Source organism: Dysidea avara, chromosome 9, assembly GCF_963678975.1.
Source record: "Dysidea avara chromosome 9, odDysAvar1.4, whole genome shotgun sequence".
In the NCBI taxonomy this organism is placed as follows: Eukaryota; Metazoa; Porifera; class Demospongiae; order Dictyoceratida; family Dysideidae; genus Dysidea; species Dysidea avara.
The window spans coordinates 28,121,832-28,149,783 of NC_089280.1; the positions used below are offsets into that span (position 1 = coordinate 28,121,832).

The window sequence follows — 27,952 nt, forward strand, 5'->3', positions numbered from 1 at the left end:
TTCTTTATAATCTCATTAGAATGATTGGGGTTTTATGAGGGACCTACTCACCCACCAAAGCTAGACTACCTCTGCAAGTCTAGTATTTGTCCACACTAAAATAGCCCTAAAGTGTGAAGTCTTTAACAAAAGTATAAAGGTAGTAGCATTCTGCTACATTTCAAGTTTTATGGGAGGATTCTGACAAGCTTTGTGTTGGCTCCTGAATATATAGAATCTTTGAACAGTGTCATCTGGGATGTGGAAATCCACATTAGGTTTAGAGACACTAGGGTTGTGAGGGCTGGTAAGAGTGACACTTGGTGGCCAGCTGCAGCTGTATGTGGGACCTGTGAGTAGAACAATGACACATTATTACGAGATGACATGATCTGCCCAGAATGTAAGTTGAACTTGGCTGCATAAAAGACCAGTAGGTGAATGAGGTGCATCATGTGAGACTTGGTGCAGTAAGTGGCATTTATCACGTCAACCACTCCTGTATCGTCCACCACAAACTGCACTATCTTTGCTGACCATGTGCCAAAGGTTGCTTCTGCCAAAACCACTGTAATTAATTCTTTCACTGCTATAGACAGGATGCTCAGGCAAGGGGTCTATTAGTCAGAGCTGGAGCCAATGTGGCTCCTGAAATGCAGCACAGCCCCAAGATCCTGATTCATCAGAGAACACCTGTGCATCCACTCTGCTCAAACCAATGTAGGTCCCACAGAAGAGACATGCATGCTATTCCATTGCTTGATAAAGAGATATTAACTTGTGGCTGTGCTCCATGGCTTAAACAGATGAGGTAACTGGGGGAGCTTCCAATGTTATGTAATGTATAAAGCCTCCTCAGGAGGAAGTGATCTGTGCACACCACAATGGTGGCAAACTGAAGCAGTCCCGTTAGATGTTACAAGTCTTTTTTTGTTAGAGACTCATGCTCATTGCTTCTTATATTATTAGGTCTCCTTTATTCAAGTCCACTATTTTACAATCGGGAGGTGGAGATGTAGACACTCTGTGTCAACCTCAATGACCTAAGGCATGAGGATGGTCCTTCCAGCTTTGAATGCTCTATTATATAATATATAATAGTGCAAAGTTGCCCTCTGCATTGATCCCGAAATGCTAAGTTTCTGTTGGGGTATGCCCCCAAGATCCTATATATAGAAACTACTTAGTACTTTGCATGCTGAGCATGCTTTGCACACTGATGTAGCTAGCTTCACATCCATATGGCCCAAAGCCCTCCTAACTGAAAGTATGTTGCTACGGCTATGTGCCCAACACGCGTGCATCACATCTGACAAGAACTCTGTTGCTCAGTTATAGATTTCTGGGCTGGCACACCATGTCTTCAGATAACATCCAATAAGTAGGCACCAGCCTATTATGCTTTTAATTTTGCCTATTATGCTATGCTGCAGTGCTCAAAAATTTAGCCTATTATGCTCATAATTATGCTCAAACTTTTTGCTACAGTTCCCATGTTTTGCTATTTTCTAATGGATAATGATAAACTTTGGCTTATGAACGACTGAAATGTACTTGCTGTGCATTAAGAATTTGGCTACATTGTAAACTATAATAACAGTCATGTCAAATAACTACTTAATGTCATATGAGTGGCATCGACTGTTCTGTTATTGTAAGTCAACCTTTTTCTGTGGCATGCATTTTTGCTTACAGTATGACAGTTATTCTGCCTATTATGCTAGCATTATGCTTGATGCTTTCAGGCACCTATTATGCTCAAAATTATGCCAGCATAATAGGCTGGTGCCTACCAATAAGCACTTGATTTGATAGCTTTAATTTGTAAGGAGGCAAAGACTGGAATGAGGTGTGGGTCCAATACTGTTTGTATAATATTAAACAGCTTCCCACACCTTAACAGGAGGAATCCCCATTCACCCTAGTGTATGGTACAGATGCATGTGTTACAATCAGTCTACACTGACTCTATACCAGCCAGCCTACACTATGCACTTGTCAATTTCATCCCCCCACCCCTGGGCGTTCCCACACCCCAGGTGGAGATTTGACATTGCTTCTTGTCCCCACCCCTGGGGCAATTGACAGTTGTCCAATTCACTGACCGATTTTCGGTAGTTGCATTTCTAAACAATAAAATCGCACTCGCTATAATTTTACTAGCTACAGATCTATATGTCCTGATATTCCTCTTTGACACAACATATAGAGCAGTCAAACGTGTTATGTATACCAACTGAGGTGTAAATTAAAATTAACTATATAACATGTTTTTGACTCCCTGTATTCACAGACTTTAAGCCTTCTCACAGGTCCCTAGTGGCACAGTATTCACAACTCAGACTATGCACTCACCACCAGATGACCATGACCCATTGTACATTATGTAATTTGATAAAGTTGTTAATAACAAATTGTACAAGACATGATGTGTCACACATTGTACTGGTAGTGTATACATATTATCCTTATTGAGGTACAACACATTGACACAATGAACAGTTAGTATAGTCACTGAATGATACAATCACGAGGACGTATCTTTATCTCAATTGAGAGCAGGTCATAACTCTTGGAGTTAAGATAAATGTAGGGTGGTTGACGATTTGGGTGGATGTAGAAGCATACATTGTGCCACCATTCACCTTCAATAGCTGCAAAATTTTTACTCCAAGCATCATTGTCATTATCATTTGTAGAAAATCTCTGCCCATTCAGTGGGTGGGTCACAAAAGGATCATCAGGAGTGATGCCAGAAAATCCTCCGATGGTTAGAGGATATTCTTTACTCTCTGGTCCTACACTGAAAGTGTTGTAGTGGAGATGGGACCAGGTGTGGTTCTCAAATTGAAAGTCAATCCTCAACTCCCACTGACCTGTCTGTGTGAAACTGTGCAATGATTTTAGCCCATACCAGAATTTGCCAGCACAAAGTTCTCCAAATCCTTCTTCATATTCTATCCACTTCTTACTTTCAAAGAAATTCACTCCATTTTTAACATTTTTTTGTATGACCATCCATCCTCCATCACTGGTGTCCATGTCACAACAGACATCAATAGCTGCAGTGAAGGGTGATCCACAACTACAATTTGATATTATCTGATAGATACCAGAAGGAGCTTTACTGAGTGGCAGGTCAGCAAGATGACAACAACTTCTAGTGAGCTGACTAGTATGAGCAGTACATGACTAGTTGACTCTCCATATCTACTATACTGTATAGTTGATCAGTTAATGTGGACTAGCAGTAGTTGATGTTATTTATATACTAACAATATTGCTGATGTCAGTTGAGCTAATAATAGTAACGTATACTGACCAAGTATGTCACTAGCCATGTTGTCACTTATAGTGTGGTCTGTAACTCAGTGGCACAAACTTTATGTTTTTTGTTTTTTTTAAAATACCGACTAATAGCTAATGGGAAACCTTTGTGTGCATGTTGTCTAATACATTATCCCCTTGATCAATCGGAACTTGTACAGTAGTGTGTTTGTTCATGACCAGTATTCTCTTGTGATAGTCAATGTCAGTGGCATATCTTAACATCCTGCGCATCTTCTCCGATGCAGGTACATTATACAAAAAATGTAAGTCCATCTCACAGTTTACATTATGTTTGTGCTTGAAGTGTACATGTATGGTTGTGCCTAGCTAGCTAAATATATTTCTACAGCCACCCTGTGGTGTTTTCCACAGCTGTACCATGTGACATTATTGCACCATGAACATGCAAATGATGAACATTATGTAATTCATATTTTTTAATAATACCACAGTAACCACACCTCTTGATCTGATCATCAACTAGTAGCTACCCTCCATTGTTTTTACCAAATCTACAAGATTTCTTCTTTGTTGATAGTGAGTATTGTAAAGAGTGGATGTAAAGAATGGATTTCATACTTTGACAGTTTATGCTGCCTTTTCCCAGGAAGGCATGTGGTTTAGCTCTGTAACTAATACATTACCATGGCATTGGATTGAGTGAACATATAACAAGCTACTTTTGAAAAGTACAATCTATCAGTTTCCTCTGAGTCTCAGACATGCAGGTGTCATGATGTTGTTGGTCAGCAATATGAAGATTGTTTATATTGTTGCTATAGCTACATGTTTAATTTGGATCACCTGTGTAAGAGAAGAGTGAGGTAGATCAATTTTAGTAAGTGTAGCTGAGTTATGTGAGTTACAGTATTACCATCACTGCATGTCTTCCAATTCCACACAGTTTGCCTTTTTGTTTCAGCTGCTTCCAGTTTCCCTACTGAGAAGTTGTAGTCACTTTAGCTTTCCAAGAAGTATAGAATTTCAAAGAGTAGACTATGTTATGTTATTTGATAAAATTCCATTATCTGACTTGTAGTGTGGTGTCTAACTGATTTATCATTAGGACAAGCAAAGAGATTTTAATCTTGTATTTACAGATTGTAGATTGAATTTGCAAGATTCCCTAAACATGTTAGCAGTCTATCTGGTTATCTCTTCCCATGTGGTGTGCTTTTCTGATGCTTAGCTATAGAAACACAATATACAGTTGACTTTTGTTGTATGTTCTCACTCTTCCTTGTCTTTTGACATAAAAGTATTCCAATTCCTATCTTGCAACACTAACTGCTGATCTGTTATCCCTTACTGAAGCCAACATACTGATTAACTTGACGTGATGGACAAGTGATCAGTAAGTGAATATGATACCTTTACTGGCACTTATAGCAATACAATGGTTGTGGTGTAGCAGAGTTAGCTTTCCTGTATGTCCTCGTGCTTTGATGTAAGTAAAAGTATCTGATTCCTATCTCATATGATACTATTCATGCAGTGACTTTCTACACAAGTGTTTAATAACACTAAAATTAATGCTGATCTACGTACTATCCATCAAGCCTGCCAACATACTCATTGACTTGTGATCAGTAACTGAGTTAATGCACATGTATAACATTTGGTGAATTGGAAAGCATGCGTTTGCCGGCAAACTAAGACCATCACTGTAGCAACCATAACTATGGAGCTCCATCTACTTTTTAGAGTCTGCCATAATGTCCACAGAATAGCACCAGTCATACATTAAAATGGTTGTGATCCAAAAGTCATTCACAAGGTGATTGTGGCATTATGTGCACATCTGTCATAGTAATTGCAGCTATACGGTACATTTATATGGACATGAAGGGTATCTCCCTTCACTATTGCTAATATTTCATGCCAATATTTTTTGTCTGTGCTCTAGGAGCCAAAGCATTTCGGGTGTCATCAGAGCCAGTTGGAATAGAGTCTGACAGTATGATTATTTATTAATGCTTTACAGCACAAGTGCTGAAGGTCTGTAGGACACCTGGTCCTACAGCCTGCTCAAAGACTTTAGCTACTTAAGGTGTGTTTGAAAAGTTGGAGAAAGGAGAAAAATCCATGACTGGACTTAGGTGGCCTCGAACCTGCAGCCATCCGATTTACGCTCGAACGCTTACAGTAGTCTACCAGGTGGTCGGGATGTTTTCTCCTTGTTATTTTCATGTAACTATATTCATAGGAATTCTAGAGACTAAGTTATGTACTTTGATGTGAGTGACATCTGTTGCATCATGTGGTTAGCTAAATTTCCTTTTATTTTGCATACTTGTATCACTATTTCTTTGTATGTAGTGAAAATTCATTAACCTTCCTGTAAATGCAGTACATGTGCTCATTCTTCTTTTATGTGTTACTGTTCTCATTTTGGTGCTGATGGGCTGCTTGCTGCCCTGATAGCCTCTCCCTATCCAAACCAGCTCAAAGCTTTATTGACCACTTCAGATCATTGTAGGGTTTAATGTGGCAATTGATTATTGCATGATCAATAAGGAATAGTAAAGAAATCTTGTTTTATTCACTGCTCATACATATGTAGAAAATGAAAAAACCTAGTGAAAACAAAGTGTGTTGTATTTTGGTACAGTCTTAACTCCTTGTTTGTTTCACAAGCTAACTACTGCTGATATCTCTCTTTTAGAATACTTAAATACAGAGCAGTGCTATAGTATGCTAGTCAAAAATGTCTGTGAATACAATGGTGGCATAGGGATAGCCAAGGCTACATTGGATAGTGGTGCATGGTCCTGTACAACAGCCGCAACCTGCTTTGTTGTACATATATGTGGACCCTGCAGCTATATGGACCAAGCGGTGACGAATGTGTGTTGCTGAAGTATTCCTTGTATACATACATTATATGTTTTACTGTAAGATTCTGAGATTTCTGTTGCTAGCTGCACAAACAGTTTTGCTGACAAAATACCTCAAACTATGCCACATACCAGCAGTATAATAGTATGTGATATTTAAGAAGGGCAATCATCAAACAATTCCAAGCCATGTGCAAAAAGTAGGTACCCAGCACCTGATGTTAATCACACAACGTTTAAGGATTGCAAAGTAGTTTATGAGGGCTCTGTATATTCTATACAAATATAAGAAAAAACTAACTATAGCATGGACAGTACTCCATACTGAAACAAGGAGTAGTACATAATGTCCAATCACTGTAAAACAATAAGAAACCAATATCCATACTGCACTGCAGTACACAGTATAGGGATATTTGCTTCGTATTGTTTAGAAATTTAAACTAGAGTAGGGACAAAGTAATTCCCCAATAAAAAGTACTGAAACAAGCTGGATTGAAGTAGTATGTATTGTCCAATTACTGCAACTTATACTTGTTTGTAAACTTTTTTTTGTAAATTCATGACCACTGATACCCTCACATGCCACAATCATGCACAAATAAATGGTCACAGCAAAAATTGGTCTTGAAAATGCAAACAGTCAGCAAAACTTCCTATTGAAATTTTTAAAACACTCTGTAACTGTTTGATAGAAACATTTTAGGTCTACCTGAAGGCACTCTTGGGCTTTATTTTACCCAACCAATACGGCCATGTCACTGTGAGGAGAAATCGAATCAGGTTTTTGGATGATATTTTATGAAAAATTGTGGGCCACACCCAAATCGTGCTCTTGTACTGTATGGTGTGTAAAATATTGTAACTGTAAAATGGTACTGTAGTGTGTTACTGTTAGCTACCTTTTCTTTGTGTCAGTGAAGTAAAGGATGTTGGTAAACCGGTGCCATATATGTCCTATGATTGGTTGTTTATATGCTAATGCAATTTGTTTCTTGCCTTGCAATCTTTTTCCCTATCTACTTCTTGGCTGATATCAGTGATGCATATGCACAAACTGTAGTGTTGGTGTGATATCCCGCTATATAGATTGTTTACGACACTTCCTCTCATATATAAGTACCTCTACCTAAAAGATGATCAGTGGGTGATGATGGAACAAATGGTAAAGATTTTGCCCAGTTGTCATGAATTAATGTCATTGGTCAGCAGAAGACTTTACTGTGTGTGTTAAACATACCCTCTTCACACAGTTTAGCTCTATCAGATATACTCTAATAAAGCAGCCACCTTGATACAACAGCTGTGTATTCTAATAGAACAGTCACACATACATATCATATACATCATGCATAGTTGTGCTATAACAAAAGTAGTGGATTGAAAAAATTAAGTTAAAAATGAAGTAGGGATCCAAGTGATAAGGTAATATGAATAATTATTACAGTATAACTCATGCATTAAACAAATGGTAATAACATGCTAAATGTCCAATGTAAAGATTTTCCCACAAAGGTACCTATCTCTTTCACTACTTGTTATTACTTGGGTTCCTATATGTACTTTCATACTTTATTTATTTTAATTGAATAGTAGGCAAGAAGGAGGACACTTCGTTTGTTGCTGCTAACATGGCTGCCAATTATACCCACCAGTGCTTAAGATGTACTTGTGGACAACATACTTCTTTTGCTTTTCCTCTAGAATCTTCTGCTTGGCAAGCTCAGTTACTTAAACTTAGCTTTAAAAATAACAGCAGTACAATAATCCAATCCACTATCCAAGATCTACTTCAGGAATGCTGGACAGCATTTTATTTGACAGCATGTCTTCTGACATCATCTAGGGTCTAAAATAAGACCTTAACACTGCACAAATTTGTACTGTTAAACCTAAGGTGTGTAGTGACAAATGCACATGTGATTTTGTGCAGTGTTACATTAGGGCATATACCCTTGATATCTACCTAAGCAGCTGCAGAGTTTGATAAAAAAGTATGGTGACTGATTGTTTCTGGATGTTGCATGCCAATGCATGGTTATACATAGCTGTTTATAAAATTTAGCCATGTATGTAGTCTGCATATGCATGGGTAAACTCATCGTTGACATTTACAATAAGGTACCTGCACTAATACTTTCATGCCTCAATCCTTTTTTAGTTGGTATACGAACTACTAATTGTGCAGCATACAGCATGTGATCAAGTACGGCAATCTATGAGCATAGTTATGTATGTACCAATTCTGTTTAGACCCTTGATACATGTAACTACTGCAAAAGTAAATATTAATAATAAATTTTATTTAGCTACCAGCTACTATAAAAAGGAATGATAAGTGTAACTATTCAATAATCTTTTAACCTTGTACCATAGCTCAATAGCTTTGTTGGTTCAAAGATTTATTCACAAACTTTTTGAAGTTTGTTAACATCTGGTGACTGCACCTAGATTCACTACTATGCTTTCAACTCTACTTGAACCATCTCATTAATATATGAGCTGGTATAGACATGTAAGTTCAAAAACTTTTGAATTTTGAATCATGCATGAAATATATAACTATAGGGTGTGAGGCAAGGGGCTATAGCCCCTGTTAGAATGTATGTGTAGGGCTTAGCTTCCTGATTAAATGTAACAATACTTATATATACTTCTTTAACAGCTGTTTGCTATGTTCTTTAACACAATCAATTTAATGCGGGCTTACAATAAATACAAACATCAAGATACCGCCCCCTAATACAACAATCAAACAATCATAAACTTTTGAAATCTCTCTCAGATAGGGTTTATTTTTCAAAAATTTCCTGGGGAGCATTCCATCAGTCCCAGGTTCAGATTCCAGTGTTTGGACTGTAATAGCTCTGGCTATTATCCTCTACATATTACTATCTATAAATAGACATTATGTACAGTAGCACTAAAATAAGTCTGGCAATATATGCCCTTGAATGTGCACCCCCAAAAGGTGCTTCCTTCACTAATGTGTGCAGTGTTAAATAAAGGTTATTTAAGCACTGTAACTGACAATGATGTTGATCTATCCTTCCGTTGTATTGATTATATACCACATTTCAAATTTGATCTTACTTCTAAATGCTCTGGCACTTTTTACAATGCTTCAATCTTTTGCCTTGTACATAACTATAAATGTCATCACATGACATCATCCAGTATGGTAACTAGACCCACATATTATATAGGAGAAGTTAATTGCTTATTCTGGTTCAGCAAACAAAATGTTTCTAACTGTATTCAGCTTGAAGCTGGAAAGGTGGCAATGGTTAATGACGTGCATGTTGAATTTCACATTTTATTGTAAAACTTAATCTTGTTCATGTTTATGGTAAAATTAGTAAGTGAATAGATATTGAAGGCTCTTCTTACTTTGCAACATTAAGTAAACATATATGGTGATTGATGCTATTTTGTCTCTATAAACCAATTTTTATGTACAAGAAAAATGCATGCATATACACATACACACATAGAGGTAATGGTAAACACGCAATACACATATATGCAACAATGCTAAACTGTGGTAAAGCAATTTCATCCAATTTTGAATTTATGATTCTGCATGCACATGTCCCAATATATTCCTCTTTGACCACAACGCAAACACAAAAAATGTGTTCTGTATACCAACTGAGGGGTTATTGTTAATTGAAACTTTATTATTATTATTGTAATATAACTATATTATGTACAGTTATCCCATTACATACATTAAATTGTGCAAGATATGATATGTCACACATTGTACTGGTAGTGTATACATATTATCCTTATTGAGGTACAACACATTGGCACAATGAACAGTTAGTATACATAGTTACTGAATGATACAATCACGAGAAAGTATCTTTATTTCTATTGACAGCAAGCTATACCCATTGGAGTTGAGGTTTACATGTGGTGGTTGGATATTTGGATAGATGTGAGTGCAGCGATTATGCTACCATCCACTGTAACTAGTTGCACAGTTACCACTAGTTCCATCGTTATCATTATCAACCGTAGAAAATCTCCACCCATTAAGTTGGCGGGTCACAAAAGGGTCAGTAGTGATGCTGGTAAATCCTCTGATGGTTAGAGGATATTCTTTATTCTCTGGTCCTACACTAAAAGTGTTGTAGTGGAGATGGGACCAGGTGTGGTTCCCAAATTGAAAGTCAATCCTCAACTCCCACTGACCTGTCTGTGTAAAACAGTGCAATGCCTTAAGACCATACCAGAATTTGCTACTTTGAGATCTCCAAATCCTTCTTCATAATCTTTCCACCTTTTGTCAATAAAAGTGTTCACTCCATCTTTAACATTTCTCTGTATGCCCATCCATCCTCCATCTGTAGTGTCCATATCACAGTAGACATCAATAGCTGCAGTGAAAGGGGATCCAAAGCTACAATTTGACTCCACCTTGTAAACGCCAGAAGGGGCTTTACTACGTGGTAGGTCAGCAAGATGACAACAACTTCTAATGGTTATCATGCCTGGAGTACATTTGGTCTTGAACTGGTTACACTGCTGGAGGAGGTTATCACATTGTTGATAAACATTAGTAGCCAGTAGTAAGCTGACTATAGCTAGTATGAGCAGTATGACTAGTTGACTCTTCATATCTACTATACTGTATAGTTGATCAGTTAATGTGACGTTTGTGGCTTGGCATTCCTTTGTTCCCTTCTTTACCACTCTGTACTTGTCTATCTGTCATTGACCAGTTCGGTGATCATCTGCTGGGGTGCTCTCATGGTCCCTTGAGGATCCAGCATCATAATGCTTTAGTGTCTGTTGTACACCATGCCTTGCTCCAAGATCACCCTGGTGTTCTTAGGGAGCAAGGCATTTCATCTGACCAATCATATACCACCCTGACTTTCATCTTGGTCGTCCTGCCTATTTTGATCTCTCCGTCAGGAGTGCCACTCAGTCTGCTGTCATATCTTCTGCTTCTTCTCAGGCTGGGGTGGCCGCTGCTGTTGGTGAGATAGCTAAGGACAACCAATACCAGGATATTGTGAATGATAATGGAGGAGATTTTATCCCTCTTGTATGTGAGACCTTTGGTGTTTGGTCACCATGCATATGCCCTATCAATTTTAGGATCCATAGCTGACAGAACAACTGTTAGAAACGGTTTACCTAGAAAGTTTGCTAGGCGCCAACTTCTCCAGCAACTATCTGTGACTTTGTGGAGGTACAATGCGAAAATGATACTCCGCCAGTATTCGCTTACTGCTGAGGACGAATTTCCTGACTTTGACATTGGCTAAGTTAAGTATGTAGGTAGTAATAAGTATATAGTTAGGTAATAAGTAGTAGTATGGTTAATGTGAACTAGCAGTAGTTGATGTTATTTATACTAACAATATTGCTGATGTCAGCTAGTTGAGCTAATAGTAGTAACATACCTCACCCACTAGTTATGTTAACACGTGTACAACATCTGTTATCTTACTTGCAGTGTGTTATGCCTTTTTATGTTGATATTATAATTATATTGAATACCTTAGGAAAATGGAAAAATATGCGAACCATAAATTTAATATTCTCTCCAATTTAGAAAGAATACAGTTTAGCCATGTGTGTACATGTGTGTGTATAGATATGCATAAGTGTTCTTACACATACACTGTAGTACAAAGTTCATACTAATAGTATATATGCTTCCTGCAGTCACTTAATATGATGTACAACTTCAGAAGTAGCTATGTAGTATATATATATACATCATACTCAGAAGTATGTACATCATATGTCCGTCTTTCCTGTGGTCACTTAGTATGATGTATATACATATATAGTTCAGAAGTACGTATGATCATCATTCTCAGAAGTATGTACAGGAAACATACCATGTGAAACAGTTGTAGTTTGGTATAGTAAACAAGGTCAAGATACTGTCAACCTGTACTAGATGAATTGTAGTGGTAAGAGCAGTCGCTGTGACAATTCTCCAGTATTATTGCTATATGTACTGTAACATGCAAACACACTAAAAGAGTGTGATTCATGATCATGCTCTACAGTACTGTTGAAATATAGAGATGTGAGAAAATCCCTATGTTTTAATATGGCTTGCAGTTATAAATAGCAGTCTACTACATAATATTATACTATTGTGTCTCTTGTTTTACTATACTTTCTGGGAACCCCTACTTCACTTTTAGATTGATTTTTGAACGAATTTAGTTATAGCGTTAATCAAGTTTTCATTTACTGGATGCCTTTAGGCCTTTGTTACATAATTTATTATCAATGATGGTTTGTTGTTATGACATACACGTCATCACACTTGTTTACTCCATCCATCACAATCCCTAAACAGCTGATAGACTATAACCATCAATATTATTGTGACTGTGATTAAAAGAGTACTAGAGTATTAATTTTACTAGTGGAATACCAAAATCCTTAACAAAAAATTTTGTATCTGTGTATTTGCTGCAATATTTGCTTCAGCCATAATTTTATGCTATATCCTAAAGACTTTAGATTAACATTTTCAGATATCTTTTCAATGAAAAGATCCTAACTTCTTTTACTCACCCTTAGCTTATCACTTATGCATGGACTGCTAATGAATTCATATAATAGAAATTGAAAATGCTTTTGTTTCAAAGGTACGTATTTTATTATTATTTTTATCACTACATTTTAATATGGTTGGAGATTGGTTTAATTCATTTACATCAAAGGCAGATCTAGTCCTTTCAACTCCCATGTTCTGATCGCAGCTCTGGGTCATGGTACAGTCATTGTTCATTTACGATTTTACTCACTGTGCTCACTTTTCAAAGTTTCCCACTTGCAGTGCAATCCATTGCACATTGTGTATTTAATGCACAAGACATGATGTGTCACACATTGTACTGGTAGTGTATACATATTATCCTTATTGAGGTACAACACATTGACACAATGAACAGTTAACTTAGTATAGTCACTGAATGATTATACAATTATGAGGATGTATCTTCATCTCCATTGATGTGAGTTATTTACATTACCATTTTCCAGATTGCATTTCTGTTTCAGCTGCTTCCAGTTCCCCTTCTGAGAAGTTGTAGCCACATTAGCTTTCCAAGAAGTATAGAATTTCAAAGGGTATATGTTTAGCAGATTAGCAGATTTGACTTTGCTCTCATTCTTTCTCATGTTTTTACATGAAAGTATCCCAATTATATCTTGCACTATTCAGTGGCTTTCTACATAATCAAAAAGTAGTGTCTACAACAAGTTGACTGTGAAAACAGCTAAAAAAGAAAAATGGACTAGCACTTCAGCCAACCAGGTGGTTATTGTTGACAGTAAAGATTTCAAGAGCATGCAGACATGTGTGATTAGGCTTCACTACAAGTTCAGGAAAGGGTCATAACATACTATGCACTCTTATGGCTTTCTCATAGGAAATGTATTGTGAACACTTTGATTGGTTTTAAATGATGTGTAAGACATTTTTAAATCAAAACATTTTTATTACAAATGAGTCAACAACATACTCATTGACTTGATATACAAGTGATCAGTATGCAAATTAATGTAACATTTGTGTGAATTTGAGAAAAGCATTGATTTGTCAAACTAAGACCTCACTGTAGCAGCTAGTGTAGAAAATTTTTGACTGAAAACAATTCATTCACAATTCAATATTAATTTCTTGCCTGCATGTGCTGTAGGAGCCGAAGTATTTCTGTTATCATCCAGTCTGACTGTGTGTGCAACACTTGACAGCATGGAAGTTCTATTAGTATTCCAGTGGAACAGGAAGTAGACTAAGTTACATATTTTGAGTGTGTGACATCTGTTATGGTTCTTTTTATCTGCCATACTTATGAAGAAATTCATAGATGTTATAAAGTATGTTAGCGGTCTCTATAGCTATTTCTTTGTGTGTAGTGAAAATCTACCTTCCTGTAAATGCAGTGTGTGTACTCATTCTTTTTATTCATATTGATGTGTTGCTGTTTTCATTTTAGGACTGATTAGCTGTCTGCTCTGATATTGTCTCTCTATCCAAATCTACTAATACCTTTCTTGACTACTTCACATCAATAGTGACATCATCGCAGTATTTGAAGTGGCTGAAAGTGTCTATCACATGATCAAATAAAGAATGTTAGATATATCTGGTTATGCATGAAGAATTTGAGTTCCAATACACAACTACATGCACATCTCTGTTTAAGCTTGTAGATGTTTAGCTTGCATGGGGGGTATATAAAAGACCCTGCCTGCTGGCACAACAATCTGCTCACTGAGACTATTCATTGATGGAGGCAAGTGCAGAGACATTTGGTGCTCAGTTATGTACTAGCAGACTTGTGCCAACACTCATATTATTTAAATGTTTCTTTCAGCTAATTAATTTAATATTGTTCCTTGACCATTTACAGAATGTACCAATATTAATGATATAGTTATAGTATTGTTATCTGGCTACTGATAACAACCACGTCACATCTACGTAGTTTAAGCAATTGTATATGCAATCTCCAACTATAGCTAGAATCAATCGCACACCTACAATCGGCAATTTGTACTGTTTAAGTGCATGATAGACAGTTAGCTATACTGTTGAATTGTTACTGTTCCTCTGAAATATTCTCAGGTGTGTCTGCCATGCAAACTTGTTCAGTATAAGCAGACAGTGGCCTGATGTATATCTCTTAATTGGCTATTGTTTCAAGACTAAAACAACAAATGTTTAATAGCCACCTCTATGATGTATAACATATAGCTTAATAATATTTATGGTGGTTACATGCATGCATTTTCTTGTGGCCATTTTGTAAGTACAGCACTTGAATAAACTGCTAAGTCTTATGAATAAACCATTAGTTGAAGGAGCCAGTGCCAGTTAATTATTTCATTACTGGATCAATTATTAGTTCATGTGTGATGACTGCACTGAAAATTAGTTCAGTTGTTTCACATGTATGCTTTGTAATGTAAAATGGATCAATGTGCACTTAATCATATAAGCCTGACCACAGTTTAATACATCAATATTCATCTGTGAAATGGCTTAATACATACAGTCTATACTGTCAGTAGGAATCTATCTACCATCTATCGATGTTCAGTGCATAGGGCAACAAGTTGAGAATGATCATGCAGTGAAGATAAAGATTGCTCTGTACTGTGGTCCATGTGTTTTACATTTAACCATTCCTATTAGCTTGGTATTTTTATTTTTATATTTTAGTTGTGCATTGAGTGATATGTAATGAGCTGTTTTGTTAGAAAATAATAAACGCAATTCTTCTCAGGTTTCATGTGACCAGTTGTCTCTCTTTATTGTCAGCAATAAAGATAAAGACTGTTGCTATGGTTATTTATTGGATCACTTTTTTGATGAATGTTTCATTCATATAGATCAGTTATCATGTTGTTTGTTAAATGATTGCATATTTGAGTTTTCATCAATCAGTTACTAATCATGAACCACAGTAGTGGTTCATAATAGAAATTGCCTATGTTTTTGCCAAAATCCTAATAGAACATACACCTAAATGCCACCTAAGGAAGCTCTCCCAACCACAAAAAAAGCCTTAGAAGTTAATTTGGAAGAAATATAGGTCCACTGGAAATATGATGTCAAAAAAAACTTATTTAAGCACTTTTTAACTGAAATATGCCATTTTGTTCGTAATATCATTTTTTGTACTGATCTGCAGGAAAATCTGTTCACTTTTGGGGATAAAAAACTGCATAGGTTGTCTTCCTATGTCTTTTTCCATGTCCATGACCTACTTTTAAATGCATATTGCAATGAGCCATTGATCTGACTTAGTGTCTGCGAGGGTAACCAACATGTTAGCTTGTATTAATAAGTATCCAATCGATTCACGTTAACACGTTCATTTGGAAACCTTGTATCATGCTATATATTTAACCACAATTTATTAAGTTCATGCCATGTAGAGCAGCAACATTGTTGTGTACCACTGCATACTTGTGATTACACAGCTGCAGAAGTGTGCATATATATCAGAAGTTATACTATTGCTGATCACAGCATGCTATACACTGCCGAGAAACTTAGGAACAATTTAATAACTACACACTTGTTAACTAATTTATTTTTTTCTTTTGAGGGTCTAACCTTCCTGGATAGTATCAGCTAAACTCTCTTTCCAGTGTCAAATTTAAATTCATAATCATAATTACAATGAACAAAATGATTATCAACCTTTGTAGAGCTTTAGAGGTTGTTTTCTTACAGAGTGTTGCTATCCACATCGGTTGGTGACTTCACCAGCGCTTTGTGATCACATGTACCACTGGCCCAGCTGTGTTTATCAATGGCAATACTATTGGTGCAACACAAACTGCTTAACAATCATTGTGCATTCTCAGCGAAAGTATATAATATCTTACTGCAACGTTCATTGTTACATCATCACACATGCATGTTCATCAAGAATATTTACCAGTCAATATTTCCACTCCAAAGTAGTAACTTTCTACACTGATGTATGTTTAAACATTGATTTTCACTTGTTTTTTGTCCTATAGTAATGATATTAAAATTACTATGTTGATGATTAATCCTAACTTACATTTCTGAACCCATTCTTCTCAGTTTTGTGCCAGTAAAAATGATACAAATATTGCTTTGACTGATACATGCACATATACACGTACATATATGTGGCATAATGGTGTTGTTAAAAATAGTAAGTTAAATTTCTTCTACGTAACTTTGTAACCATGCATATGCCTTAAGTATTCCACAGAGCAGTCAAATGTGCTCTGTATACCAAGATGTGGTTATTGTACTTAAAACTATTGTAGTATACCCAATTATGTACTGTTATTGCCATGTGACACATTGTTCATTACGTTATAGTTAACAAATTGTACAAGATAAGATGTGTCACACATTGTACTGGTAGTGTATGCATATTGTCCTTATTGAGGTACAACACCAGCGTTGACACAATGAACAGTCACTGAATGATACAATCACGAGGATGTTTCTTTGTCTCAATAGAGAGCATGGCGTACCATTTAGAGTTTAGATATATTTCTAGTGGCTGATCATTTGGTCTTATGTGATCACAGTTATTGTACCACCACCCACCAAGAAGAGCTGCACAGTTACCCCTATATTCATCATTATCATTATCAACTGCAGAAAATCTTCTACCATTCAATGGGTCGGCCACAAAAGGATCTTCAGGGGCGATTCCTGTAAATCCTCCAATGGTTAGAGGATATTCATTACTCTCTGATCCTACACTGAAAGTGTTGTAATGAAGATGGGACCAGATTTTGTTGTCAAATTGAAAGTCAATCCTCAACTCCCAGTCGCCAGTCTGTGTAAAACAGTGTAAAGCTTTAAGCCCATACCAAAATTTGCTACTTTTGAGATCTCCAAATCCTTCTTCGTATTCTATCCACTTCTTACTTTCAAAGAAACTCACTCCATCTTTAACATTTCTTTGTATGACCATCCATCCTCCATCACTGGTGTCCATGTCACAGTAGACATCAACAGCTGCAGTGAAAGGTGATCCACAACTACAATTTGATGTTATCTGATAAACACCAGAAGGAGCTTTACTGAGCGGTAGGTCAGCAAGATGACAACAACTTTTAGTGGTCAGGGTACATTTGGTCTTGAACTGGTTACACTGCTGGAGGAGATCATTACATTGTTGATCAGCATTAGTAGCCAGTAGTGAGCTGACTAGTATGAGCAGTATAACTAGCTGATTCTTCATATCTACTATACTGTATAGTTGATCAGTTAATGTGAACTAACAGTAGTTGATGTTATTTATACTAACAATATTGCTGATGTCAGTTGAGCTAATAATAGTAGGATACCTCACTAGTGACCAAGTATCCCACTATTTATGTTGACATGTGTAAAATCATTGCAGGTGATATGATTTTCAATAGGTTGGCATACATATTTTCTAGACAAAGCCTCCAAGTTGTACTTCATATTTTTACATGTATGGGGCATGCCCCATATCTCAACTATATGTATGGCCAGCTACATAGTGCAGATCGTGCAGTTAAATGACTGTTATTGAGAATAGCATTCACATTCACAACCAGTGTCTTCAGAAACTCACTATAAAATTGTGTTAAATGGGTATGAAACCCAGTGTTTGGAAATGAATGTAGGCTTTATTCATTTCTCAAATATTAACAAAAACATTTTGCTAATGTTGACATGTAACCATGTAAAAATGCATTTCAAAATCTGTCCACTCTGCATGGTTGTGTGCAGTAATCATTAGTTAGAAAGATGGAAGCTGAGAGAGAGGGTCTCTACAAAGTTATTGGATATGTTAAGGGAGCAGAGGTATTTGGGAGTTGTTAATATACTTTATTTGTGGTGGTGTGGTCCTTTTATGATCATGTGTACATACGTAGTTGCTTTATGGCCATTAAAATTAATAGTGGTCAAATAGAGCAGCTGACCCTAAAAAAACTTTCCCTTCACTATCTGTACATCCAGAACATTTCTAACACATCCTCTGTATTCAATCATGTGGTGTCCAGCTGCATGCATAACATTTGTAGTTAAGGTACATAAGAAATAGCAAATATATATAGCTAATGGTGTTGTATTTAATCTTATACCAATATTAATTTGTCCACACCAATGCTTCCTGTCACTTATTGCACAATAAAATCCATAATAACTTTTGCCTTTGATGATAAAATTAACACTCTGGTTGGTTATAGTATAATGGTAGTAAGGTATTTGCATAAATAAGGTCACCTGTTTAACTGACCCTTCGTAATAGCCATGCACTAATATTGACAAAACTGCTTGTTACTTTCATTAGTAGACAAGCATGATGGCACTTCAGCATAGTTTTAAAAATATAATAATATTGTATATTACATTGCATGACTTCCTTTCACATGCTATAAGTTCCTGTGAACCCCACTAGCATTCAGTTTTATGGCTAGTAATAATTTTATAATCAACATTAACTATACTAATAATCATTCCATGATGTTCTATAGTAATGGAGAAGGTCCAATTTTGGTATATCCTGTACAAAACATAATGTGAAGCGTTTTAGTAAACCATATACACACTGTATGTACTGAGTTTCTATCTGTAATTCTATAAACAAGTCCATTTCAAACAACTATATATCTGACTCAGCACGTAAAGAAATTTGTGTACTCATCCTGTGGATTATAACTTTAAATTTGTCCCCTGCACTTCCTGTTGATGCAGTTGTGTATATATTGCCAGTTGCAATATATATACCAACTGTATCAACAAAGAAGTGCAGGGGACAAATATAAATATTGACTTGTTTTCCAGTATTTACTGTCTCTGTAGTATGAATACTGTAATGATGATGGGTCCATTACAAATTTTGTGGTACATGACTCAGTAAGCAGCTTTGGTATGTATGTACAACACTGACAAGACACCTCATGGTGTGTTGCATGCTTACATGCACCACACCAGTGTGTTATTAACAGGAACAACAACAACGTAATTTCACACATATAGCTCTGTGATACCTTTTCTAAACAAGTCAATATTTTGCTGTAAAATTCCCTCAATTTTCAGTAATACACCTACCAAATTTGAGCATAACCACTGCACTGAGGCATTCCTGAGATACTAGCCTTCAAAGTTTGGCTTAATTTGTTGTTTTTTCTTCTTTATGCACATTTACAAAGATTGTCATAAATGAAATATATGGCACATAAAAGACATTCACTTTTAGTAAACCATCATGGCTGAAGTAGGGATTAACCTCAAATGATGATCCTCCATGTTTAAGTACCTAAGTTGTATTGTCTGCTATGTAGCTTGTCATCATAAGTGATGAGCACTTTATTCCATTTGTATGCATGAGGCTGTAACTGCATTACAAACATTCACCCAAGTTGTGCCAGTCAGTCAAACTCTGCACTCTTATCATAATTTGGTGTATTTGCATAGACTGCTCTGAAATTAAGTTTGGGCTAGCTATGTATAACTAATATTGTCAAATGTTATGTGAAGGAAAAGTGAGACTGCCTTTCGATTGAAAATTTTGCGTAGAAAATGCAAACCTCCCCATGGTCTGTGCTACCAAGAGTTCATAAATTATGAACTCTTACAATCCTGTTACTACTGTATGATTAAAGCACTCTAATAAAACAGCAAAGTTGAGAGTTAATGACTATATTGGTCTCTGTGTATGTATATAGTTCAACATGTTGAAGTTGATAAAAATTAATGAATATGATACATTTCAGGGTCGCTTAGGTAGTTTTGAGTTGGCTCCAATCAACAACAGCTCCTATAAACAAATGTAAATAGTGTGTAATACTTTTCTTTCACTGGTTACATGTGAGAGATATGATGTTTGTATGTGTTTAGGTATTGAGACTGATGTAAAGATCAGATGGTAGCTTTACCCTTGATAGGCGCTGATTTATACTGCTATAACACCATGGGGAATCAAGAATCAAGGCCCAATGCAGTGAGTCAAAGTTTAAGTAATTATCTCCAGTTCTATTCTGTCATCCAAGAGCACAATATACCTCCAAAATTTTCATGCAGGAGATATTCAAACAAGCAGTAGCATGACAAATAGACCATTGCTATATCTGTTAAATGTAACACATCAAGCCTGCATGTGAAGAATCCCATGGAATCTCAAAACTCTGGTAGGTAGCTATATAATCCTCAAGGTGCATTACTACAAAAGCAGTCAAGCAAATATCAGAATGGAATAAGATATATATGGTTCTCCCTAGTCAGTAAAGAATGTTAATGACTATATATAGAATGCTTACATGTACATGCACAATGATTATGTGCTTTATATAGATTAGGAGATCAAAGTCTATTATGCTGGGTATAATTGTGAGCGTAATACAATGGGTGCGTTGAAGCATCAAGTATAAAAATACATGCTAGCATAATGAGTATAGCTAGATTTTGCCATACTGTAAATTGTTATATCAGTGGAAAATGTATGGAAAAAGAACAACATACGTAGCTCTAGTCTTGCATAGTCATACCACTATACTTTCATTCCTTCCACACACACAAAAGGAAAATAGTGGTCTGTAGTTTAATCAATAATTCAGTCAGGTACATATGCCTATAAATTAGGTATTTAGTACATGTTTACTCACATCATTTGAGTTTAGCATTAGAGTTCACGTCAGCAGCTGTGGAATATTAATTTTTAAAAATTATTACTGCATAATAGAAATATTACTGTCTCGCATAAGCTCTTGCTTTTAAGACGATGATGTGTAACTGTGAGTCGAGGTACACGTACAGCACCCTTGAATGCACACAATACAAATAAATTAAAAAACAGAAAAAAGTAATAAGTAGTATATAAACCTGACACACATTAATATGATGCTACAATGTTCTTATCATTAACCATCATAATACTCTACCTATATTCAATATATATAATTTGATAGTTTGTTTTCACACCTCAAATATAATATAATGTAGTATTGCTCGTAGCATTTGTAAACACCTTGAATTCACCAAATAAAGTATAATTATTGTATAGTAGAGCCTTAACTGAGAGCACTTGTAACACTCCCAAAAAAGCAACTGTTGTATATCATCACTTGTAGATTTACAGAATTACAGTCCTCTAGAATTTCAAGCACAAAAGCAGACCCAGCAATGCAGTCCAGAGTGATACCAGTTTTTTTTTATGAAAACAATATAACCTCATTGCTTAAAACAAACAACATAGGTACAGCAATGTGTGTGTACAGTTACAGTACATAAGTGTCATTAATGGCAGCAGCGCTGGAGACATTTCAGCACACAGCACCATCCTGTGGCATGGCCTTGTAGCAGTAAATTGGCAGGTAGAGTATCCCATATTGTTGAAATTGCACTAGTTGTGAAATAGCCTATTAATTTTAAAATGCGTTTGTGGTCGTTGTGCAAAAAGGTTATATTTTTGTAACTAATGGCATGTAAGGAATGCAGTCACAAAAATCCATCACCTTACTTGAATGCATAACATATAAAACTCCTGCACCATACCAGTGCAGTAGGGCAGTGTATATTGATGCTACATGCTCATTATGTACAAATTCATTTTCTTTTTGTCGTCAGTAAGACAAATGTCATGTAGAATCTGAAATGGTATCATTACCTGTATGGCCTGTATGACTGTTACTGCTAACATTGTATTTATTGTTTGCACCTTTGTGGTAAACATGTGGGATAGTACAAGGCTTAGTTTAGAGTACACCCAGCACACATTCTTTAAAAGTGACATCACCATGCATGCTACATATAGTTACATGAATGACACTGATGTTTAATGCTTGCCAACATGCACAGTACGGCAAGTGCTGCACTGTGAAGCAGGTGCACCAATACTACAACGGTATGTACAAATTCATGTTTATTTTTATTTATTAAGGCTTTACAACACAAGTGCTGAAGGTCTGTAGGACACTTGGTTCTACAGCCAGCCTATCCAGAGTTGTCACATAAAGTGTGTCTGAAAAGGTGGAGAAAGGAAAAAAAAATCCATGACTGGACCTGGGCAGCCTCGAACCCGCAGCCATCCAAGTAACGCTCGAACGCTTACAGGAGTCTGCCAGTGGTCAGGATGCTTTCTCCTTGTCAATTTCAAGTATATATATCCATAGGAACTCTAGAGAGTGACTTATTATCCAAAGTACCCCTTGTGGAACCAAATGGACATTAGTTTATGTCTTTTGTTGTCAGCATCTTAAATGTCATCAAATGATGTTACATATATAGCGCGCATAATAGGACAGGTACTACTACTAGCACCATTTGTACCTGTATGGTAAACAGTAAACACTACAGGTATACACAATATACTACAGTTTGATTCTGAACATTGTTGAACATTCTTTTCTGAATGTGTGCCTTGAAGCCTAATTACGTTAAACTAATAGACAAGTGATGTTTTATGTTTTATGCTTGGGTTTCCAATGTTGTGTAGGAATTTTTGTCACTAGATAGCTACAAGATTAAACTTAATGTAAAGTGCATGCCATTGTAAGCAGTCCTGCACTGCAGGGCAGGTACCAGTGCTAGTATGTTAATGTTATAAAATACAATCCATAATTGTGTTTAGGGTTTATTATGGCATGTGCCCACAGCTATTAAACTGGCCTGTATTTAAAATCGTTGTATGGTGAGCAAAGAAAACAGCACTGTTTAAATCCTCCCCCAAAGAAAATGGCACACTTCAAAAAGCTGCCATTAAAATCACCATTGAGATTTGACAAAACACACCTTCATGGAAGAGTCTTCGTTGTCTAACATCTGCATCTAGTGTTTATACTTAGAAAAGGTTTATGAGTTACTTTAAAAAAATCTCTTTGCCTTTCTTCCTTAATTCTTCTTGTCATCATCACCATATTGAAGTGTTAATTTTCTACTAAACACACCTTACATTATCTATCACACACACAGACACACAGACACACACACACACACACACACAGACACACACACACACAGTGTACCTCTATCAGAGGTTTGTAGTAAAGCAGTCACACTATAGCTAATACAACAGCTGTGTACTCCAATATAACAGTCACATGTACAACTGTGCTATAACAAAAATTAATGAATTAAAATAAAGTAGGGATCAGCCAAGTGATAAGAAGTAGTGATACAAGATATATATATATATACTGCAGCATAACTACTGTATGTGGGAGAATCCCTCCTTCAGCATACACATGTTACTTAAGATATGTGACCGGATTTGTGAAAAGGAGTCTTCCACACACATCCACATTTACAACTTTGTAGGACCATAACTTTGTGTTACTATCCTGAAACTTTCACCACCCTTTGCACTATGTTAGTGCTCTCAACTGTGTAAATTGCAAGTCCATAGGCTTTGCAGGTCCAAAGTTATGAGTTGTTGAAGGTGGTAAATTGGGTGTGTGTGGAAGACCCCTTTTCGAAAATCCAGTCACATAGGAAGAGTCAACTTGAAGTACGTTCAAGGTACTAGATTCTTTCACTGCTTTTATCCCTACTTTATTTATTTGGTAAGATTTAATTGAAATATTAAATTTTTTGTGCCCACCCACATAAAGTACACCTTAATTAACTCCGTTCAGAACCTACTTGATATGGTCACCAAATAAAGTCATGAAGTACACCTTAATAGCAATGCCTACATGGTGGTTTTATTAACAAGGTCATCATTACCACATTAATAACACCACCTCATTGTAGTGACCATTAAAGTACATCTTAAGGGCTGGTGTTTGGTGGGTATAATTGCCAACCATGCATGCTCACAGCAACAAATGAGGTTCCGGAGGACACTTCATTTGTTGCTCCAAGCATGGCTGGCAATTATACCCACCAGTCCTTAAGATGTACTTTTGAACAATACACTTTTTTCACTCTTTCTCTAGAATCTTCTGCTTGGCAAACTCAGTTGATTCAATATTCTTGAACTTAGCTCTAGATATAACAGGAGGACAATTTATTATAATATCCAACCCACCCTACTTCTATCCCAGATCTATATACTTCAGGAATGCTGGACAAAATTTGATCTAACCTGTATGTCATGTTGATTATGTACAACATTTCAACTTAATTCTATATAAATGTTCCAGCTTGTAACTTCAATGATAAAGTTGAGGAGAATCTAACCACATCATTATTGTCTAACGTTGACAGTTTCTTTTTGACCTGTGTGACACTTTTCCTATTCTTCATTTCTTCTTGATATACGTATTTCAACCTGTTGGGTGGTTCATTAAAGGTGGTGGGTTTAGTTACTGACAATCTCTTTTGGTGAGAAAGTACTGCTCAACCTCTTCATCACTTCATCAGCATCATCATGTATCCTGTGACATCATATGACATCATCCAGTATGAGAACTAGACCAGCACATTATATAGGTAAAGTTAATTGCAGCTGGTTCAACAAATGAAGTGTTTTAAAACTGTACTCAGCTTGAAGCTGGAAAGAAGGTGGGGATAGCTAATAACCGCATGTTGATATTTCACATACATTCTTCAATATTTTGTTCTGTTCTAATATAAAAATAGACATGTAGTGCATAGATATTGAAGACTCTCACTTTACAACATTCTATGGTGCAATGCTAACTTGTCTAAACCAATTTTTCTGTAGCAGAGAAATACAAGTAATGCATGTATATGCATACCATCAAGAGTACATAATAATAGAAGAGGGAGGCCTCTTCTATTATTATGTACTCTTGATACCATATACGCATATACATATATACAACTATGACAAAGTATATAGAAATCAAATTTCAGTATTAAACCATTCACTCCTCTTCATGACCACAACACAGAGCAGTCAAATGTGTTCTGTACACCAACTTGGGTGCCCTTTTTTGTAATTGGACCTTTATATTGAAATTGTAACTAAAATATGTACACTGATCCCCATTGTGTATTATATAATTTAATCAAAGTCAACAATAAATTGTACAAGACATGGTGTGTCACACATTGTACTGGTAGTGTATACATATTATCCTTATTGAGGTACAACACATTGACACGATGAACAGTTAGTATAGTCACTGAATGATACAATCACGAGGACGTATCTTCATCTTCATTGAGAGCAGGTTGTAGCCCTTGGAGTTGAGGTATACATGTGGTGGTTGGAGATTTGGGTAGATGTTGGTGCAGCTATTGTACCACCATCCATAGTAACTAGCTGCACAGTTACCACTCCGTTTATCATTATCATTATCTAATGTACTGAATCTCTGACCATTCAGTAGTGCGGTCACAAAAGGATCGGTAGTGGTGCCAGTAAATCCTCCGATGGTTAGAGGATATTCTTTACTCTCTGGTCCTACACTGAAAGTGTTGTAGTGGAGATGAGACCAGGTTTTGTTGTCAAATCGAAAGTCAATCCTCAACTCCCACTGATCTGTCTGTGTAAAACAGTGTAATGACTTAAGACCGTACCAGAATTTGCTGCTTTTGAGATCTCCAAATCCTTCTTCATAATCTTTCCACCTTTTGTCTATAAAAGTGTTCACTCCATCTTTAACATTTCTTTGTATGACCATCCATCCTCCATCACCAGTGTCCATGTCACAGTAGACATCAATAGCTGCAGTGAAGGGTGATCCACAACTACAATTTGATATTATCTGATAGACACCAGAAGGAGCTTTACTACGTGGCAGATCAGCAAGATCACAACAACTTCTAATGGTTATCATGTCTGGAGTACATTTGGTCTTGAACTGGTTACACTGCTGGAGGAGGTTATCACATTGTTGATCAGCGTTAGTAGCCAGTAGTGAGCTGACTAGTATGAGCAGTATGACTAGTTGACTCTTCATATCTACTATACTGTATAGTTGCTCAGTAAATGTGAACTAGTAGTAGTTGATGTTATTTATAATAACAATATTGCTGATGTCAGTTGAGCTAATAATAGTAACATACCTCACTACTGACCAAGTATCCCACTAGTTGTGTTTATGTGTGTAAAATCATTACAGGTGAGTTAGCTGCACGAAAGAAACATGAGCAAGTTATACTGTAGTTGTGAACTGTGTGCTTGTATTTAGCAGTCAAGTCATCATGCAACAGTGTGAATGCTTAATCTGTTAGCTCTTTTTCAGAAACAATTAGGGGCGTATCTGCAGTCGCCCTACAGCTGTGATTTTACAAACAATAAGCTAATTAATTATACTGGTCTAGAAGAGTTCTCACCTACTTACAGCTTACCAAACTACAGATCTGCATGAAGGAGGCCAGTGGGGGCTTGGTGGCCCTTCTCTTGAACTTTCAGGACAAATTGGGAGTTGACTATATTCACACTGCATTGACAGTGGATAAATCTAGAAGACAACAGTGGGGCCGTAAAGTTTAAATTTTTGTGTCTAGTTCAAGATACTGTCACTATATATACTCTATCAACTGAATAGTTGCAAACTGCAATTCTAAACAGTACTGAATACACTTTAACAGGTTCCTATCTATAAGATAGTAGGTTAACACATGTTTTTCAAAGTATACATGTACACTTAGACCTTTATGGTATCAAAAATTCTCTCAGATTCAAACAACCGCAGTTTGTTTTTTTAACCTTCAGAACTAGAGTCTTAATTAAATTGTTAATTCAACAAACTATGCCTACCAAAGTTATGAGAAAGAATCGAATATAGCTTGGAGTTCCATTCTTCTCCTCACAGTGGAATAAACATTGTTTATCCCTCCTATGGCTGTGGTCTAGGGGGAAGAAGTTTTTCAAACTTCTACCCTTGTTAACGGTGTTTCTTAGATCCGCCTATGACTATATCGATATCAGTTCAATTATATCTGCATTGTCAGTAGCTGTATAGTTCTGATTGTTGAAGCCGAGATTATACCTATATACACTTTCAATGTTTTATTCAAATCTGTCCATTCTGTATACACAGGCATAGTTGTGTATAGTACTCATTAGTATAGTATTGCAGAGAAGGACCAGGAAGTCAAGAGTCTCTACAAAGCTATTAGATATGCTAAGGGCGAAGCCTTAGAACCATTAAACAGAGAGGTGCCAGTTTGCAGTGTTATATATCAATTTTGTGGTCATGTGCTTATATGTGTACCCTTTATGGCCATCAATTAGTGGTCAGACAACACAGCTGATCATGACCCAGAAACTTTCCCTTCAGCACAGGAATCTGTATATCCAGCACATTTTTTACACATCCCCTAAAATTAGTAGTGAAAAATAAAATTGGTTGTCTTTTGCTAATACAGATCTGGTAATTGTCCACTGCATGGCTCCCTTCTTAAAAGGTTTTGTTGC

The 27,952-nt window shown here is 36.4% G+C and overlaps 3 protein-coding genes across 3 annotated transcripts; all 3 read right to left on the reverse strand.

The window, feature by feature from the left end:
* Positions 1-2,490: 2,490 nt before the first annotated feature.
* Positions 2,491-10,772, reverse strand: LOC136267640 (uncharacterized). Its single transcript, XM_066062791.1, has 3 exons — positions 10,398-10,772; positions 10,112-10,350; positions 2,491-3,151 (listed from the first exon to the last, which is right to left on the reverse strand). Exons 1-3 carry the CDS (start codon positions 10,770-10,772, stop codon positions 2,491-2,493), a joined length of 1,275 nt encoding a protein of 424 aa, XP_065918863.1.
* A 6,338-nt stretch (positions 10,773-17,110) lies between these two features.
* On the reverse strand, positions 17,111-17,887 carry LOC136267641 (fibrinogen-like protein A). Its single transcript, XM_066062792.1, has one exon. The coding sequence runs from the start codon at positions 17,885-17,887 to the stop codon at positions 17,111-17,113; it is 777 nt and encodes a 258-aa protein (XP_065918864.1).
* A 7,819-nt stretch (positions 17,888-25,706) lies between these two features.
* LOC136267642 (fibrinogen C domain-containing protein 1-like) lies at positions 25,707-26,489 on the reverse strand. Its single transcript, XM_066062793.1, has one exon. It carries the CDS (start codon positions 26,487-26,489, stop codon positions 25,707-25,709), a length of 783 nt encoding a protein of 260 aa, XP_065918865.1.
* Positions 26,490-27,952: the final 1,463 nt, after the last annotated feature.

Excerpts from the sequence above, each read along its gene's own strand:
- LOC136267641 (XM_066062792.1), bottom strand. The coding sequence starts at position 17,887 with ATGAAGAATCAGCTAGTTATACTGCTCATACTAGTCAGCTCACTACTG.
- LOC136267640 (XM_066062791.1), bottom strand. The coding sequence starts at position 10,772 with ATGAAGAGTCAACTAGTCATACTGCTCATACTAGCTATAGTCAGCTTA. Across the intron at positions 10,351-10,397 it reads AAGGATTTGGAGATCTCAAA|ACAGGTCAGTGGGAGTTGAG; the intron begins GTAGCAAATTCT and ends TGTTTTACACAG. Across the intron at positions 3,152-10,111 it reads GCAACTAGTTACAGTGGATG|TCAGCTCACTAGAAGTTGTT; the intron begins GTAGCATAATCG and ends TGCTCATACTAG.
- LOC136267642 (XM_066062793.1), bottom strand. The coding sequence starts at position 26,489 with ATGAAGAGTCAACTAGTCATACTGCTCATACTAGTCAGCTCACTACTG.